Source organism: Asterias rubens, chromosome 9 (assembly GCF_902459465.1).
Source record: "Asterias rubens chromosome 9, eAstRub1.3, whole genome shotgun sequence".
In the NCBI taxonomy this organism is placed as follows: domain Eukaryota; kingdom Metazoa; phylum Echinodermata; class Asteroidea; order Forcipulatida; family Asteriidae; genus Asterias; species Asterias rubens.
In genome coordinates this window covers 5,999,108-6,018,385 of record NC_047070.1, presented here as the reverse complement: position 1 = coordinate 6,018,385, position 19,278 = coordinate 5,999,108, and the positions used below count along the sequence as shown (strand labels likewise).

The window sequence follows — 19,278 nt, the reverse complement described above, 5'->3', positions numbered from 1 at the left end:
TAGGTGAAGGTCAACGGCGATTGAATAAGGTTGAACAAAATTAGATGTTTGTTAGTTTGTCTGTTCATTCAACCGCGGGAAATTCGGCTTGAGAGACACAATGAGTGGTAATACATTCCGAGTTCAAAAAGGTTGACTATGAATCGCCTACGCATTTTTCACGTCTTTTTAGCACACGGAGTTTTATGCACAACTTGCAATCAAGTCGTTAAAATAAAGTTAAAAAGGGGGAGGTGGCGATACATGTCTTTAGGTAAACATAAAAATGTGCAAGTTGTGGAATACGGTGGTTTGGTTCACACAATGCATGGGCAGCCAGGACAATCACAAAGAGTTAAGACTAGTCTCATAATATCTCGAGTTGGGACGAGTTTCTTGTCCTAACCAAGGATAGCCTCCAATGTTTAACATCTCGAAGGACTACGTCCATGCGTAAAGCTCTTTGTGAAATGTACACCTGGAAAATCATGCTATAAACAGGTTTACCAGAGTCAATATTCCATGTCCTTTCATGAAATCGTGTATTTACAAGTCCGTAAATAATTGGGTTACAGTACATTTTCACGTATATAATTTTTATCATGCCTCTGCAGAAGGTCCGGTTTGGATCGAAAGCTAAGGTCATCTACCCTACTTATTATGTATTATAGTTATACATGTGGCTATATGATGGTTTTATAATAATGTTATGGCTCTATAATCAGGGGATATGTTTCGGTTATTCAAATCTAACAAATGTGAATATTGCGTAGCAACTCCACACAGTCTTTTCGAAACCGTCTATTTACAAGTCCGTAAATAATGGGGTTACAGAAATTGTTCACGTATAAAATAAAAAAAAAAACTGACACAGTATATCTACGATTATTGGGCTGGTACTCAACCCATTAAGGTCAGCAAAATAGACACAGAGGTAAAGACAATATGGCAGCCAGGTCACCATTAACACCACACTGGAAATCAACAACATTCTAGTGGTCTTCCGCTGCAGAGAAGGGGCACCAGTTGTTTTCACACGACGCCCTCTGTTGTCACGATGCGCTTGATCTGAAACTTTGGACCCACTCGTGCTCATCTGTGACGTAGTGGAGTGGACGTTGTTCTCACTGCTACCCTCTGAGGCCGCCTTGGTTTCGCTTGTTGATGATGATGTTACCAAGGAAATAGATGCTACTGATATCTTCTGAAGTGACATATTGCCTGATTTGTCAGGAACAGATAGTAAAGCTGGTTCTGGTTTTATTGGTGCAGTTATAGCAACTGGGTTTGGTTGTTGGTCGATCTTAGGAGGGCTAACATCGGGGTTGGCCATCTTGGACGGTAAACCAACTTTGATATGCTTCCGAATTGCCATGTAGACCCTAGAGTAAGAAATGATGATGACCACAAATGCAAAATATCAAATAGGCTAGTGCAGTGCCCAGTGAAACTTGGTCCAATATAGGAATGTCAACATTAATAAGCACCTGGGTGAATTCTGGAGCTGTTGAACAGAAGCAGCCAGAAACGAAATTAAAGCTGCAGCTTTTCCTCTTGTTGCATTAAAAAATCGCCGTTGCGGGCGGCAGATACAGTCGTAACGATCAAGTGCAATCATAATGGTGAGACCAGTAGAAGTAAACATGGAGTTTTCCTCAATCCATTCGATTATCTCAAACAATTTATGTTTATATTTTTGACCAGTTGATAGAGTAAGGACGTCGTACATAAGATCAGAGACCTAACATAAACAGATGACCAGATCCATCACAGCCAACGACATGATCAGAATGTGTGTGCTTGTCCTGATCGCCTTTGACCACTGGACCGTTCCGGCTTTCCACTAAGCTCCGCCCACCGCGCACGTGAGCAAGACACGTGTACAAGCACTCCCAATGACATTCTGCACGATTCTGCCGCGCGTGCCAAATATACGCGCACGCATGACCGAGTTTGTCCGACCACAATCATTGCTGTGATTGGTCAAAAAGGGTGAACGCGCACAGTTTGATTGACAGGCCGGATCGGTCCATACACGTAACGCGGAGAATGAGAGAGTTTCCAGGCACTCCGAGCAACACAATAAGAAACGCTGCTCATCACACGGTACACGTAAGTGCCCACGTCTATTTGAAAGTCACTCGGCTGTATCTCAGTGGAAGAGTTGCTTACTTGGATGTCTTCCATCTTGATTGCAAATACATGTAGTTATTCAGTTTTGAACTCTCGGTAAAAGATGAGGATCACACGCACAAATTGTAAACTGCAATGAAGTTTGACGACACATAAATGATAAGAGTTTCTACTGAAAATGATAGACTTGCACATCAGTCGATTTACCTTAAGATTACAACCAAGAACAGTGAAAGACTCATATTTGTCTGCGGCTTAGATAGGACCAGTCAAGGGTTAATTTATATACATTTGTTTTCAAAGGCCAATCAGTTTTAGCCAAGTGGTGATTGTTTGGCCTAAGTGCAACCGTATGTTATTCCGTAGCTTGGAGACAGAAAAATATGACTAAGATGGATAATAGACACTGGACGTTGTTTACCGAGGTCGCTAAAAAAGGACAAAGGGAGAAAGAAAATCATCTTCAGAAAGGGATGAATTGTGAGTTACTCCATCACGGAACAGAATGTCAATTTGACATTGAGGGAATTGTGTAGCCAAGGCTGATTAGCTTTGCTCGCATCTTTTCTTATAATAATAATAACAGACATTATAGTAGAAGGTCATTTTTTATTTTTGAAAGGCACTTCCATTGGAAAAATATTAAAGCAAGGAAACTTCTTGGCTGTGAGGGTACATCACTATTTTAAAGAACACACAATATTAAGTCAAACCAAACAGTGAAGCTACGAAGAAAAAACACTCGACTTGTAATGTGACGCACGCACATTGTAACTGTATCCACAATCCAACACACAATGACGTACTCGGCGCTAAAATCAAACCGAAAATAATTTTTCGCACGTAGCTCATTGAACATACAAGGCGAACATCACTACCGATCATGTAAATCTCTTTGCTTCGTATGGGAAACACTCATTATCCCGGAGCCTTTGCAGTTTTTGTTACGATTCTGAACAATATTGCAGTCTGAATCTTCAAAAAAATATGCCAAATTCCATCAACCTTTTTTTGCAGGTCAGCTGTTAACTAATGTTTGTTGCAAATATTACCCCGAAAAGTACCACCCTCCCCAGAAATGTGTTTACCCCCAAACCGGTGTCCTTTTAGGGGTATCTTTCCCTCGGAGATTGTCCCCACTATTTGGTGAATTAACATGGGCTGGACGAATTTTATTCAAAAGAGGGCGCTATCAGAAGAAGTTTGTAAACGGATCGCAGTTTTTGTTGGGTGGGGGTGGTGAGGGAAGAATTATGTTTGTAAATTTATTGTATTGGTCGGGTTTGGTGTCTGCTTTAGAAAACAAGCATTCGTTGTTTGTTGTTGTTTATAGTGAGTTTCTCAAAAAGATATAAGCTAGCAGTGGACGGGTTGGGTTGGAACCTATATGCATTTTTTTTTTCTTTTCAGAAAAAGAAATCGAATCATACACTGATGTAAAATGCGGTAATGAAACCTCGCTATCTTGTGTTTGTGGGAGAATGATAACATAAACAGAAACCTTGATAGTCAATCATTTATGCATTTGTCATGATCTATCTTATTGTTTATAGATCATTATTAATTCCTCCTTCACATTTGAAATGTCAATTGATGATGAAATAAATATAGCTCTACTTACCCAACAAAACGCTCATCATTGTTTAAACAAGAAATGAAAATGTCTTTCATCATGATGGTATTGTCTAAAACCAACGCCTTAGCAATGTATCAGTATGAGCATTGAGCGAGGTATACAAGTATTGAAAGCTATAGCGATTATTTAACCCTCTTACGAAAAAAAAATAAATCGCTATGCAAATTACCAGTAGCCATTAACGAGGGGCATGTATTGTTCCATAAACATATTACCGAAACGGACACGCGCGACCTTGCAACAATTAGTTGTTGTTTTTATATTGGATTCAAACAATCGAACGGTTCAAAACAAAACAATTGTACTACTTTGCCTTTAAGCCTTTTAGTGCTTGAATAATATTATAGTCACTACCATAAAGCAATACCCCCAATTGGTTTCTCTACACGCCCCCTCCCCCCCCTCAACTCGTATTGCTGCGTATCGCTTCACGGCGACGGTTTGACTAAGGGGTAAAATAGCTAATATTAGAAATATATATATATAAACTGGATCGTTATTAAATAAGTCTGGAAATGTGCAATTTGGTGTTCTTGCTTTGTTTTTGTTTTTACTCTTGTACTTACATAATAATTTTGTACATTTGAATATAAATAATAAATAAATCAGTAAGGTAAATAATTGTGTTCGATATATTTTTTTTACAATAATTTAAAACATTAATACTGCTCATGAACCTGATTCAAGTTCCAATTGAGTTTTCTGTCTGAAATATATTTGTCAGATATCTTTGCCAAACATACTTTATAAATAACAACAAATAAATAAAAACACACGTTATAAATGAAACATTAAAAACGTCCCAATATGGACGTTTGAATAACTTGCCTCTATATCGGTTGATGAGCAACAGTGCATGTAGAGTTTATTGTATGTTCCAAAATGTTCACTCGGGAGAGGGTGGGTGATAATGGCTAAGAAGTTTGCCTCAAAGGAAACCTTAAAAGGCAGTGGACACTGTTGGTAATTACTCAAAATAATTATAAGCATGAAACCTTTCTTGGTAACGAGTAATGGGGAGAGGTTGATGGTATAAAACATTGTGAGAAACGGCTCCCTCTGAAGTGCCATAGTTTTCGAGAAAGAAGTAATTTTCCACGAATTTAATTTCGAGACCTCAGGATAATATTTTGCGGTCTCGAAAAATCAAGCATCTGAACGCACACAACTTCGTGTGACAATTTTTTTTTTTTTTTTTTCATTATTATCTCGCAACTTCGGCGACCATTTAAGCTCAAATTTCCACAGGTCTGTTGTTTTGTGAATATTATGTTAAGATACACCAAGAGAAAGGACTGGTCCTTAACCAATAGTATCCATGCATTTAAGTATCTGTTCTTCAAAGCTTCGTAAGCTGTTCGGTGGATTGGAAAGATAACGGCGTGATTGTTGCAACGGTCGGAGACTTCCCCCTGAGTTCATACTGGGACTTTTTACGCCAACATGCAAATCTCTCCCATCGTAACTTACATGTACACGGGAGTAGTTTCCTCAGAGCATTGTTTAGCTCCCTGTAGTGAAACGCGTAGATGATTGGGTTGAGGCACATGTTGCCCAAAGCAAATACGACGGACATGTTGCTGTATAGTCCGTTGAAGTCAACATAGCCTCCGAGGTTATACAAGAGGTATATGGTTTCGTTTGGACCCCAGCCGATAATGTAAGTCACTGAGACGATCACGAGGGTACGAAGGACGCTCCTCGAGGCCAGGGTACTGTAGCGTTTTGTGGACTTGGCAAGGTGCCCGGGCTTCTTGGGGTTCGGCTTGTCCGATCTCGCAAGGAGGTTTGATGCTTTAGCAGCGTGATTTGCTACAAGTGCTGGTGGGAGCGATGGGCCCATATCACGGCGCAGCTTCATCACGATCCTGGTGTACACGTAGATCATGAGCGTGACGGGAATCACGTAATGTCCGGAGAAGAACAGGATGCCGAGACCCATCTGAAGCGACTGTGAGGGCCAGTCTGAAGTACAATCGCCCGCCGAGTCTATTCTATGCACTAATGCCCAGCCGAGTTCGTGCAGTGGACCGATAAACCAGGGTATCACGGCTAGGCATTGGGCTCGTCTCCTGGTGAACTTATTCCGGTATTTGATCGGGTGGAACACGGCGATGTACCGCTCTAATGTCAGAAGGACGAGGTTCGCCGTTGAACTGACCGAGATCCCCCACAGAGGCCAGTGCGAAAGGTACAGCTTACAGTACACACTCGCTGCCAACTGGGACTCCGGTACGGCAGGCGTTGGGAGCAGGTAGATCACCACGAACACCAGACTGCTGGTCAGGTCGATCACGGCCTGGTTGCAGATCAGCACGTTGGTCACGGAGCGAAGAGACGGTGCTCGGACGACCACATAAATGACCAGAGTGTTGCCTAATATTCCGAGTAGGCCGATCAGATAGTAGAAGATCGTGAGGACTATGTGTTGACTGGGTACCGAACCGTCCATTCCCGACATACTGGTACTCGGTGTTGTTGCGTGGTCCATTGCAGAGCAGCAGGAAGAAACTCGGCAAGGTTTATGGTTGTTCCTCCTTGCTCTCTCAGCAAGGTATCTAGTTCCAATTCCTCTATGGTCAATGTCACTTATCTTCGGAGAGGTGTGATTACGTCTCTGTCCATGTTATGCATTGCATGGGTAGCAGGAATTAAGAACTCACCAAGGTATCTGGTTGTTCCTTGCTCTCTCGGCATAAAGTCCTTGCTCTATGCTCCCAGCAAGGCATATGGTTGTTCCAATTGCTCTAATGGTCAATGTCACTATCTCAGAGGTGTGTGTTTACTTCTCCGATCAGCAGTATCTGTGGTGAAGGAATGTGGTTTGGTAATGAGTGCTGGTTACGTACAATGACTGGTATGTAAACAGCGCTGTGGCATTAATTTGGTTACATCACGACGCATTGATGTTATTATGGCCCTAATTAAAAAAGAGCTTTTGTAATTGTTGTACATGTGCTAGTAGCTAGTACCCTCAAATGCGCAGCTTGGCTCCCAAGCCCCGCATGCAATCAATTGTGTAATAGTTTCACTGAGAACGAAGACAAATCATGGTGGTCCATCTTCATTATGTGCAATACGAATTATGACCGTTATTTTTTTTTTCCAGCAGCAATTTTTTTGTTCTGCTCATTAGAATTGCCGCTCTCAAAAAATGTCCTGTTCTTTAAGGGATTCCTCTTTTTAACCGATTTTTTTTGTTAATTAAGAAAGAAACAAAACTACCAATTGAAAAGCACTATGACATTGGCAATTCTAATGATCAGAAACAAATTTTCAACCAAAGTCACGGTCGCACAGAAAGATATAGCATTCCATTTTGGCATCTGACGACCTCACCCGGTGTCGCATGCAATTATGTCCTCTATGCAATGTTTGCCGGACGGTTTTGCATATGCAATCGTGTCAGCCCTGACGCTGCTGCATAATTCAATTGTGTCCGCCCGGATACACTTGCATATGCAGTTGTGTCCGCCCCGTGCAAAACCGTCCTTGCAGTAAATTAAACGCCCTTGGTCGACGTAACACGTTCTCCATTTTTTTACAAGCTAAGTGCATGTCATGAATGACAAGGGAAATGTTCGGCCGGCATTCGCTGCAATCATAAAATACGCGAATAATTCATGCTGAATCTGTACGTAGGTTCAGTGCATGCATGCTCGCTCGCCGGACGGTTTTTGCATAGCCCCGGACACGATTGCATATGCAAAAGTGTCCGGAGCGGTCGTACTGCATGGCGGACACAATTGCATCTGACACCGGCAATACGCCCTCGGCTCATTGCAGAGACTGAGCTGGTTGATCACGACACATGGTTATAATAGGTTAGATCCCGGATTTTAGGTAAAGCCCGCCGTACTATCTGGGACACGAATTGAATAATGAAAATGAAATTTCAATCTTCACGGTAATACATCGAACATGCAAATATTCGAACAGGATCCAAAATCTCACATAATAAACTATTTAAAAAAATAAGCCAATCATTTAGGGAAACTGACCAACCCCAAATCCAGACATAGGTATGACTAATTAGCCACATCATTTACAGTATCATGGTCAAACACTATCGTCTGTATAAACCGTTGTGTTGTAGTCTGTATAAAAGACACTAGAAACTAGTGGTAATTGTCAAAGACTTCTCTCACTCGGTGTACCTCAACAATGACCTAATGCACAAATAACAAACCTGTGGAAATTTGAACTCAAATGGTCGTCGAAGTTGCGAGCTAATAATTGAAGAAAAAAAACAACCTTGTCACACGAAGTTGTGTGCTTTCAGATGCTTGATTTCGGGACCTCACATATAACTCTAAGGTCCCGAAATTACATTCAAATGCTGTAGTAGAAAATTACTTCTTTCACGACATATACGTTACTTCAGATGGAGCCGTTTCTCATAAAGTTTGATACTATCAACAGCTCTCCATTGCTAGTTAACAAATTAAGCTTTTATGCTAACAATTAAGCTTTTATGCTAGCAATTATTTTGAGAAATAAGCAATAGTGTCCTATGCCTTGAAGTGTTAATCTTTTAGCTCGTTTCATAAAATTGAGCTGAACTCCTGCGAAACAATCGCAGTGAAAACAGGGCCGTGACGTCAAATTTCGTATCGCGCTCGAATTTGCAGGAAGTATGAACCATGCGTAACCCTTTTGTGAGCGCATTTGTTTTATTTTAATGTTTTGCCGCGTAGTGTGGAAAATTTCCTTGACTCACGAAATCAAGCATCTGGAAGCACACAACTTGTGCAGCAAATGCAGTTTTTCTTCCATTATTCTCTAGCAACTTCGAGGACCAAGTGAGCTCAAATTGTCACGGGTTTGTACGTTTATGTATATTCATGTATGTTGCGATACACCAATGGAGAAGACTGATCTTTGTCAATTACCAAAGGTGTCCGGTGCCTTTAACCTCGTTGCTTTGTCTTTCGGGATGGCGCGTAAAGCCGTAGCTCCCATTTGATAGATTATGTAAAACACTTAAGAATTGTCTGTGTGAAAGAGAAGGGGGTTGTGCCAATGTTTGAAGTATGAATGGCAGTAGATTGCACCACATCACAATGTAAATCCCCAACGGCTAATGTAACAATTGTTTTATAACTCAAAACTTGGTATTGGTGTAGCAACCCGGTAGTTTATTAAGATTGCGGTAATATGCATGACAGTGCATGGTTTGCTAGCAAGTCTTCAAATTAATGGAGTTTATTATTGTATTAATTATCATTTTGAACAACACCCCTCCACGAAATGGTTAAGCCCTCCGCCGCCCTCGGGTAAGCAACTCCTTAAAGGAATGCTGTGCGCGTCGCGCGTATCGCGTGATGTGGCACAACTGTCCCGGTCGTGGCTCTCGACCAATAGGAATGAAGAATCGTATTATAAGCACAGGCGCAAGCTCGCGTGTCACGCCCATGTTTCAACACTTTTTACTGGTCATAAACAAAGGGCTACACACACCCACGTGACGCGCTAGGAATAGCGAAACTGTCTGATGTATTTATGAATATCGAGTTGTAACTTGTTTGGCAGACATAAACAACAGACACATGTCAAAGAAAGCATGAAATCTCTCTGTAAAACTGGACACAAAATAATTATTAGGCGGCGCGTAAACATTTATAAAACATTGTGAGAGTCACGTAGTTTTGGAGAACTCAAATATTTGAACCTGATAAAAGACTTCAGGCCTGCAGTATTTTGTAGGCATCTGAAAGCTTCCAAATTTGTGCAACTAGGGTATTTTTTGTTTTGCAACTTCGATGACCAATTAATTCAAAAATTTCACTATTGTTAATTGTCAAAGACCAGTCTTCTGACTTGGTGTATCTCAACATATGCATATAATGTCAAACCTGTGAAAAATTGAGCTTGATTGGTCATCGGAATTGCGAGATAACTACGAAAGAAAGAAAAAAACACCCTTGTCACACGAAGTTGTGTTCTTTCAGATGCTTGATTTCGAGACCTCAAATTAAAAAACCTGACGTCTTGAAATCAAATTCGTGGAAAATTACTTCTTTCTCGAAAACTACGTCACCTCAGAGGGAGCCGTGTCTCAGAATGTTTTATATTATCAACCTCTCCCCATTAATCTTAACCAAGTGATGTTTTATGCTTATAATTATTTTGAGTAATTACCAAAATGTCCACTGCCTTTAATAAATTGATATGAGATACACCAAGTGAGACTACTGGTCTTTGACATTAATAAAGGTATCCAGTGCCTTTAACAAACTGATCATACTAAAACACTCAGTTCCATCATGTGTCCAATTTATTAAGTAAACTTCCAACGAACAAATATATCAAATATTAATTACTGGCCGATCTCCCCCACCCCAAAACAACCCAGAGTTCAAATATATTCCAATCCTTTTATAAAAGCGTTTTGTATTTTGATAATTTTTTTACTCGGTTGAAGAGACCCTCGTTTTCCTTAAAAGGCAGACCCCTTTTGACCTTGTAATGTCTCAGCATTTAAAATAAAGCTAACATACCTCCCCCCATCTGAAGATTATTCTGCTACCGATGCAAACAGCCCATACAAACTAGTGGCCAGTGTTTAAAAACAACAAATGTATATGAATGGATCACTCATTTTCACACAATAAATCCATAATAGCAATAATTATATTTTCCACAAAATATTCGTAAACTATTCCCACTGGGCCACTTGCAGCCTCAACCAGTACCCGTACCCGTCAAGTCTGTATCGTGTCCGCTAATTGCAACGTTGACGTCACGCTCGGAAGTTGAGTCCGTGGACCATTGTGGTTGCTCGTTGTACGCATGCGCCAACACATCAGCCTCTTCCACGGTATAGAAACATGACACGAGAATGTTGCTCTGAGTGCCTTTCTAAACTCCTCATAATGAAACGCGTAGATGATGGGGTTGAGGCACATGTTACACAGTACGAATATAACAGAGAGGCTGTGGTACACCCCATTGAATTCCACATAGCCTCCGAGGTTATACACGAGGTATATGATTTCGTTCGGTCCCCAGCAGATGATGTAGGATACTGAGACGATTACGAGGGTTCGAAGGACGCTCCTGGAGGCCAGCAAGTTGAAGCGTTTCTTTTCGGGTGCCGGACTACGATTCGGGAGGGGTATGTCCGGTGGTCCTATTTCCACACGGTACGACACCCCGATCTCCGAAGCAGAGGCCGGTGCTTGTGGGGGAGGGGAGCGCCAATCACGGCGAAGTCTTAAAACGATCTTGGTGTAGACATACACCATTAGCGTTACGGGCATCAAATAATGCCCGATGAAAAACACCACTCCTAGAACCCACTGCAGGGTCAGCGAGGGCCATTTGGGGCTGCAGTCGCCATTGGAGTCCACAACATGAACTAATGCCCAGCCGAGCTCGTGCAGCGGCCCGACGAACCAAGGTATCAGCGCGAGGCATTTGGCGCACTTCATCGAGAACTTTCGCCTGTACTTGATGGGGTGAATGATGGCAAAGTACCTCTCCAGAGTCAAGAGAACGAGGTTGACTGTTGAGGAGACTGAGAAACCCCACAGAGGCCAGTCTGAAAGCCAAAGCTTACACAAGACACTCGCGGCTACCTCGTTCTCAGGTACCTGTGGCTTGGGTACAAGGTATAGTACTACGAAGAACACACTACTGGTCAAGTCGATTATTGTCTGGTTGCAGATCAGGACGTTTGTCACAGAGCGAAGAGACGGAACCCTGACCGCTACAAAAATTACCAGAGAGTTGCCAACTATCCCTAGCAGACCGATGATGGAGTAGATTATGTTCAGGAGAATGAAACTGAACGAAGGCTGCTCTGTTACAGCTCCTGGAACAGCGACCTCTGTTGTCCACGACTCCATTTAGATTAGTCATTAGTTATTCCATAGTTATCCCACGTCAAACTCATGTGTGCAGCAGCTCACTCTTGGTACGTATGGAGCAAGGTGATGTCATGTCTCAAAATAAACTGCAAAATGGAAAACAGATCATCAGTTTTAATAGCAAGTGAAAGTTCCACACTAACTTACAGTCTCATTGTTACGTTGTGGGTCAAATAGATGGGTTTGCGGTCGAATGATGTGCAGCGGAATATTTCAAATTCAGTGGCGTATTCAATGTTGTTATTGTTGTTGTTGTTGTTCTTCTTCTTCTTGTTGTTATTGGGATTTGAAACTTTGCATGGTGGAAGTATATATCTAAGAGAGGCTTGCGGTAGTAGTGTTGGTTCTGAAACCACCGGTACTTTTCAGGACAAACACTCAAACCTAGATATTCATGTGGTGTTACCGAAATTGTTGTTGTTGTATTTGTTGTTCTTGTTGGTTTTGAAATGTTCCTTTTATGTCTTGTTGTTGGGTCCGTATTTGACCTCCTTTTTCAAACACTTTCATTTTCGAAAATCAAATCAAATTAAACCAGGCCTGAGGGAAAGAAACATAATCTGGTTCCACTTCAAGGGTTTTGATACCGTTTTGTAAATCAAGTTTTTGGTCATGACATGAATCCCTACTCACTGGGAAATTTGAATGGAGATGTGATGTGATATTATTTACATGTAGATGTTTCAGCTTTATTAGTAATGTCAAGTTGTTTATCAAAAATGTGTGAAAATCACAGAGCAATCTTGTCATAAGAGTCGCGTAAATCCGTTGTGCAAGCTAAAACAATTTTCGTCTCGCTGAGGCAAATGTTATTTTCTTGACAATGTTTTACTAACAATTAAAAAAAAAATACAGCACCCCAGCACATTAAGCCGTGTGTTAAGTTTAATGCAAATCTGTGAGCGTTTGCATTTTGTGTCGTACCAAACGAGAACTCAAACCATTTTTAATAACAGATGGTGGCATCCCAAGTTCTTAATAATTAGACTAGCTAGTTTTGAATAGTCATTAATTTTACACAAAATTGTCTTCAAGAAATTTGATCAAGTAAGGGATTAGCATGTTGCTTTCTATGTACATTATATGAGTAGTAAAACATGCGAGTCACGTAGTGAACGGCCATCTAAGCAGCTTTCTACCATCATTATCTTTAAACCGTGCAAGTTTAGTATAAATCTGTGGACGTTTGTATCTTGTGTCGTACACAACTAGAACCCTTTAAATGGCAGATGGTGACATCCCAAGGTGTTAATTAGACTAGCTAGCTTTGATTACTCATTAATTGGTGTATACTGCCTATGTATTACGATTAACTCTCCCATCCGAGAAAAAAAAATCCCAAGGGACCCTTCTAATATCAAAAGATATGAGCTAATTATTAGCAAGGTCAGTTAGGATCAACTGTCACGAAGCATTAATAAGTATGTAAATAAAATAATGCAATACATGCCTGCAAGCAATTAGCGTATAACGAGAACGACAACGTTCGGTAGTAAACTAATACAAACACATCAGACGAGTAGGGTAGATGGCCTAAACTTTTAATCCAAACCGGACCTTATTCAGAAGCATAAACAAGTACAAATGAATGCCAATAGGCATTTTGCTGTTAGGAACCAGACTATTTTGTTCTTCAAGCCTCGGTTCGGTAACATTGACAACACTATGGGGGAAATTCAAGCCAGCTGCACCATGATAAAGGTCTATAGCAAAAAAAAGTAAAAGAAAATGTTTTTTAATTTTATTATTTTCTTCTTTTTTTTCCTTCTTGTTTAAAGGAACACGTTGCCTTGGATCGGTCGAGTTGGTCTTTGAAAAGCGTTTTGCAACTGTTTGCTATAAAATGCATATGGTCAGAAAGATGTTGTAAAAGTAGAATACAATGATCTACACAAATATACCTCGACATTGCGTGGTTTTCCTTTTTACCTCGTCGACTAACACGGTCTGCCATTTATGGGAGTCAAATTGTTGACTCCCATAAATGGCCGACCGTCACTTCGTTCGTAAAGTAAAAGGAAAACCACGCAATTTCGAGGCAAAATTGTGTGGATCATTGTATTCTACTTTTTAAACATCTTTCTCACCATATGCATTTTATAACAAACGGTGACAAACGCTTTTTATAGACCAACTCGACCGATCCAAGGCAACGTGTTCCTTTAAATGTGAGAGACTGCAGGAACTGCTGTCACATAGATATCGAACAGTGATCAAAGTTTATAACACAGAGTGTTTAAATAGCACCTATGTATCTGCATCAAAAAACATGAACTGGTTTTAAATTGTAACACACAACAAATATGTTTATTTTGAATCTCTCTTCGTTATCAATTGGAACACTCCTTTTTTTGCAGTGTTTCTCGGTCAGGAATGGCCTAGCACGTGACCCAGAAATTCTTCGAAATCGCGCAGAATCTGAGTTAAAGACACTCCCCCCTGGACACTATTGGTAATTGTCGAAGACCAGTATTCTCAACATTTTGCACAAAATACAGACCTGTGAAAATTTGAACTCAATTATTCGTCGAAGTTGCAAGATAATAATGAAAGAAAAAACAACCTTGTCACACGAAGTTGTGTGCTTTCAGATGCTTGACTTCGGGACCGCAAAATCGAATTCTGAGGTCTCGAAACCAAATTCTTTGAAAATTACTTTTTTTTCTTTCTCGAAAACCACGTTACTTCAGAGGGAGCCGTTTCTCACAATGTTTTAAACAGCTCTCCATTGCTTGTTACCAAGTAAGTTTTTATGCTAATAATTATTTTGAGTAACTACCATAATAGTGTCCACTGTCTGTATAACCCCCTATTTGTTTTCCACTTGACCGAACGCATGAATCTCCCATGGTCCAGGGTGGCCGGACCCACTTTGAGTCAATATGACCCGGAAAAAGTGACCCACTCGAACTCGAATTTTACATGTGATTTTACATGTGTGAGCCCCTCCCTTTGTCGGGGCATTGGGTTGCAAAGTCACGTTTTCAGATATACTGTTTGTCCTTGTCCTAGGGCTAAATCATTTTTTAGCAAATCACTGAAACAAACAAATCAAAGTCAAACAGCTTCCTACATCCACCATCTCATGTATTTTTGTGTCCAGTCGGTTTTATTTTAAGTCACCTTCAGCGGTTACTGCAATTCATTTTAAGCAGAGAGATGGTTAAATTTGGGAGAATAAAATGTCAGACAGACGATTAAATTGAGAAGGAATCCGAAGACATGAGTGTCTTAAAGGCACTGGACACCTTTAGTAAAATTTCAAAGACCAGTATTGTCACTTCGTGTATCCCAACATTATACATACAATAACAAACCCGTGAACATTTTTTAACTGTTTCGAACTAACGCAGAATCGAAGATATCAATCACATTTTCCCGGGCTTGTTGTCTGACCAAGAAATGGGTCAGACTCATAAAACAGTAGCAATTGCTTTTTCTACTTACATCTTTATACAGACTATCGGGATTCCCGCTAGAAATCATTGTGTAAAACTGCGTCAAATGTAGCGTTGTGTGTGTGGGGGGGGGGGGGGGGGTGTTAGTGGAGGGCAGGATCACAATACAAATCACCGTGCTTTTGCAAATCACCGTGCTTTATGGATACGGCCCTCGGGTCAATTCTGAACGTTTTTTTTTAGTGTATACATATTAACGTAGCTATAATTTACAATTTTTTTAAACTGCACACTCTTTAGACACGATCCCTAATCACAAAATTCCACATGAAGAAACAAATTAATGATTCAAGAAATCTGTCACATATTGATGGATGTTTATTATTAGAGAATATTAATTGACAAGTACAGTTGAGTGTGTATTTTGAGTTTAACTGACCCATGCACGTTTATAGGGTAACGCATCGTATGTTTATATATATTTTTTTTTTTACAAATAACTGACACTGTAAAAGACAGACTTGACCATGAATGATGCATACATTATTATAGTGATATTCAATGGGTAGGCCCTACTGGTTTTTGTTGGTTTGATGATTTATTTTGTTTAAAGACACTGGACACTATTGGTAAGTATCAAAGACAAGTCTTCTCACTTGGTGTATCTCAACATATGCATAAAATAATAAACCTGTGGGAATCAATGAGTCACAATGAGAAACATTCCAAAGCAAAATATCAATAACATAAAACAATCAAAAAATAATAATAAGCATAATATTATAACCAAAACACATAAACCACAGCATAAGGAGTCATGGTTCAAATGCTTTGTATGTACATGTTGTATGTACATGCGCATTTATTTATGATTTGACTAAGAATATCCATGTGAAATGGATGTAAGGTCAAAGGTACATCTGGCAGGATTGGGCCAGGTGTTCATGTAAAAGCATTTGGTGCTACTCACGAGCCACGAAGTAATGACGTCATATGTTCAGGCTAACCTAAACTCACAATTAGATGTATTTAGTGAAGGGGTGGAATCGTGCATGGAATTTCATACCATAATTAACAGCTGGAATTTCATACCATAATTAACAGTTCATTAGTGACACATCAAGGACCATAGTAACCCCCCCACCCAGTTAAAATTAAGACAATCAAACCACAGATCATTAATTATCGGTTTATAATTAAGTTCACAATCCATGCAAAACCACTGACTTCACATAACAAAAATCAACCTCATTATCCTTTATGTTTGTAGACCCTAGCCCAAGTTATTAATGTAGTGTTGCGACAAGCCACGATGATTGGAAACAGACGGGAAAAGCATGAACTATTTTAGATTTCGAAGGGAGTATTTCCGGTCAATTTCAACCAATACATTGTTTTGTGTACGATGCACGACCCCAGTTTATCTCGAGGAACTAGTTCGCAAAAAAATTCTTTCAAGAAATGTACGTTTCAAATCAAAGTCCATTCTCGTCAACTGCATGCACCACAATTTCGCTAAAACATCTTGTTGTGCCTAGACTCTTTCTAAATAGAACGCCGATTCAACAGGCGTATAAAAGCATTATTATAGGTTTTAGTTAACATAATTATATAACTATATCGCATGCCTGAAAGTGAAATGACAGTTCAATTGCAGAAGCAACAATGGTATATATTGGTTGCATAAGAGTAAAAAATGCCCGCTGCCAAAACATAGGATTCGAACTGCCTCTAGCTACCGGGCAACCTCGGTAGTCTAGTTGGAAAGACACTGCTCTAGAATTGCAAAGGTCGTGGGTTCGAATCCCACCCGAGTAACACGCCTGTGGTATTTTTGTTCACAGGACTCGAGAAAGTGCTGAGTATATAGTGATAACACACATCGGTGTATGGTTAAAAACCAAAATTAATATTCATATCCCCCGATGCAAATTTAACATCATCTTATAAAGAATTCCTGTTTCTTTTTTTTTCTTTTCTTTTTTTAAGAAAGGAAAACTGTATGCCTGTGGTCCTGTATTATTCTTTAAAAATTACGCCTTACTATTAATGTGTGTGTGTGTATTTATTTATCAACTTGAGACCAAGTGATTTATGTTGAGTTTATCTGAGTTTTTTTTTAACTTTTACTTTATTTGTTTTTATATGAAGTTAATGGTTCGTAGACTTTACTTGTGTGAGCCCCTCCCTTTGTCGGGCATTGGGTTGCAAAGTCACGATTTTCAGATATAAATCCTTTTTAGCAAATCACTGAAACAAACAAATCAAAGTCAAACAACTTCCTATATCCATCATCGCATGTATTTGTTTGTCCATTCAGTTTTATTTTAAGTCACCTTCAGCGGTTACTGCAATTCATTTTAAGCAGAGATGATTGAATTTGGGAGAACGAAATGTCAGACAGACTAAATTGAGTGGGAAGCCGAAGACATTTGAGTGTCTTAAAGGCACTGGACACCTTTAATAATATTTCAAAGACCAGTATTGTCACTTTGTGTTCCTAAAATATGCATACAATAACAAACCTGTGAACCATTTTTGACTCGATTGGTCATCGAAGTTGCGAGAGAGTATTGAAGGGAAACACCCTTGTTCCACAAAGTTGTGAGCTTTCAGATGCCTAATAAAATGTTTCAGCTGAAGGTTTTAAAATTTGTTTAGTGATAAATCGCCTCTTTCTCAAAAACAACGTCATCTCACAGGGAGTCATTTCTTACAATGTTGTATACTACCAATAGCTCCCCATTGCGTGTACACCATGCTTACAAATAGTGTGAGTAATAACAATTAAATCCAGTGGCTTTAAGGCAGATATATAACTTAATTTGAAGACAAATGTATGTCAGGCAGATGACTAAATGGATTGGAGGCCAAAGACCCAGGAGTGTCAATCAATGAGCGTTATATATAAATAGAGACGGGACGTGTCTTTGAATTTTCGACCTTGCAGATCACCGCGACTTGTTTCTGAAAAGCACATTAAAGGCATTGGAAAATCTTGGTTATCGCTCAAACTAATTGTTAGCATAAAAAACGTACTTGGTGACAAGTAGTGGAGAGCTGTCGATAGTGTAAAACATTGTGAGAAACAGCTCCCTCTGAAGTACCGTAGTTTTCGAGAACGAAGTAATTTTTCACTAAGGCATTTGGATTTGATTTCGAGACCGCAGAAGTAGGGTCCCGAAATCAAGCATCTGAAAGCTCACAACTTTGTGTGACAAGGGTGTATTTTTCTTTCATTAATCTTGCAACTTCGACGACCAATCGAGTTCAAATTTTCACTGATTTGTTATTTTAACGCATAATGTTGAGATACACATGGTGAGAAGACTAGTCTTTGACAAACATCAAATGTGTCCAGTGTCTTTCAAGGAATGTGATACAACAACAAACAACAAACAACAAACAACAAACAGCACCACCGACACTGTTGCTAATTTCGAATGTCGTTCTCGAAAATATTTTGCAAGACACGAAACCGTTTTTTTCGTCACCGAATTTGACAAAATATTCATAAAATTATGACTGGACATTGTAAGCAATAATATGAATTAATTAAAGAGCTACTCAAAAGCTAATTTTATGAAAAATTAATTCTCGCTGAAATTCATTAGGCAGGTATACTATTGCTCAATGAACACGGACGTACCACTCTCCTCATCCCAATGCTTTTCGATACCCAAAATAAGTAAGTATTTTTTGATACCACTCAATGTTGTTTTCGTTGAGTACGTCAACAGTATTGTCCAAGGCCCACACTTCGTGTATCACAACTTGTATATAAAATAACAAAACTGTGACAATTTAGGCTCAATCGGTCATCGGAGTCGGGAGAAAATAACGGGAAAACCCACTCTTGTTTCCGCACGTTTTGCCGTGTCATGACATGTTTTTTAAAATCAATTCGTGATTATCGATATCGAGAATTGATATTGATTTAATGTTTTCTCAAAAAGTATAGCATTTCATGGAATAATATTTCAAGAGAAGTCTTTCACCATTACCATTACCTGTAAACCCTGTAAATTATTTGTAAATCTGTGAACTTTTATTTCTTTTTTTCTGTACCAAAAGTATGGCTTTAATCAATGTTAATAAATATATATTTGGTTTGCGGTAACACAATGTGTGTATCTACTTGCCAGGTAGAGTTGTTCTTAGGGAACTGTCTTGCTTTATTCTACTGCCGTGGAGTAGATAATCGGAGGGTCGGGAGACTTCTCAGTTCTGAAAAGAACTGTCCTGTTTATTAACTATTACC

The 19,278-nt window shown here is 39.7% G+C and overlaps 2 protein-coding genes across 2 annotated transcripts in view; both read right to left on the bottom strand.

The window, feature by feature from the left end:
- Positions 1-5,087: 5,087 nt before the first annotated feature.
- On the bottom strand, positions 5,088-6,482 carry LOC117294700 (octopamine receptor 1-like). The gene has a single exon (XM_033777210.1). It carries the CDS (start codon positions 6,237-6,239, stop codon positions 5,088-5,090), a length of 1,152 nt encoding a protein of 383 aa, XP_033633101.1. The 5' UTR covers positions 6,240-6,482.
- A 3,541-nt stretch (positions 6,483-10,023) lies between these two features.
- LOC117294860 (octopamine receptor 1-like) overlaps positions 10,024-19,278 on the bottom strand; it is a 31,368-nt gene continuing 22,113 nt past the window's right edge. The window contains exon 2 of the mRNA XM_033777404.1: positions 10,024-11,705. Coding sequence (XP_033633295.1) covers positions 10,453-11,598 — 1,146 coding nt within the window. The 5' untranslated portion in view covers positions 11,599-11,705 and the 3' untranslated portion in view covers positions 10,024-10,452. The remainder of the gene's footprint in view (positions 11,706-19,278) is intronic.